Genomic DNA, 498 nt, shown 5'->3' with positions numbered 1-498 from the left:
GTTCCTTGTCCTTCGCAGCCGTACTGATCGACGTGACTCACCACGTCCAGAATTCCGGTGTAAAGAACTACGAGATAAAAGTGCGGGACCTCGAAATGTGGGAGGCCCAGTACGGCATGCTCCCCGATGGCTGCATCGTGCTCTTTATGACCGGTTGGGGCTCGAAAGTCCGCAACTTGAGGGAGTATTCGGGCCTGGATCGACACAACAAGATCAACTTTCCAGGTGAGGATCTGCGCAGCGGAGACAAGCTCAACTTTCCAGGTGAGGGTTTGGACCCTCTGAGGAACAGGCAGCACTATCTGGGTCCGGGTCTGGAACACCAAATCAAACTCAACTTCCCAGGTGAGGGTTAGCGTGGCTGGGGTGGCGCTTCTGGGTGGGGGGAGGATTTCGCGATGTGGCTGTGTACTCGGAGAAGGAGGGTGTGTGATTTGGCCGTGGCTGTGCTTGTGTGCCTGGGAAACAGAAAGGGTGGGGGATGATGGGGGAATAAAG

At 56.0% G+C, this 498-nt stretch overlaps 1 protein-coding gene across 1 annotated transcript in view; it reads left to right on the top strand.

Annotated features, from left to right (window-relative positions):
* Nucleotides 1–498, top strand: part of LOC119594167 (isatin hydrolase-like) — a gene marked incomplete at its 5' end in the record, with an annotated part of 32523 nt that overhangs the window by 25375 nt on the left and 6650 nt on the right. Inside the window, 1 exon segment of the mRNA XM_037943238.1 lies at nt 19–345. Within this exon segment, the coding sequence (XP_037799166.1) occupies nt 19–345 (327 nt within the window).

The sequence above is a fragment of the Penaeus monodon genome, chromosome 33, assembly GCF_015228065.2.
Source record: "Penaeus monodon isolate SGIC_2016 chromosome 33, NSTDA_Pmon_1, whole genome shotgun sequence".
NCBI classification, from domain to species: Eukaryota; Metazoa; Arthropoda; class Malacostraca; order Decapoda; family Penaeidae; genus Penaeus; species Penaeus monodon.
This window is presented reverse-complemented; position numbering and strand designations above follow the sequence as displayed.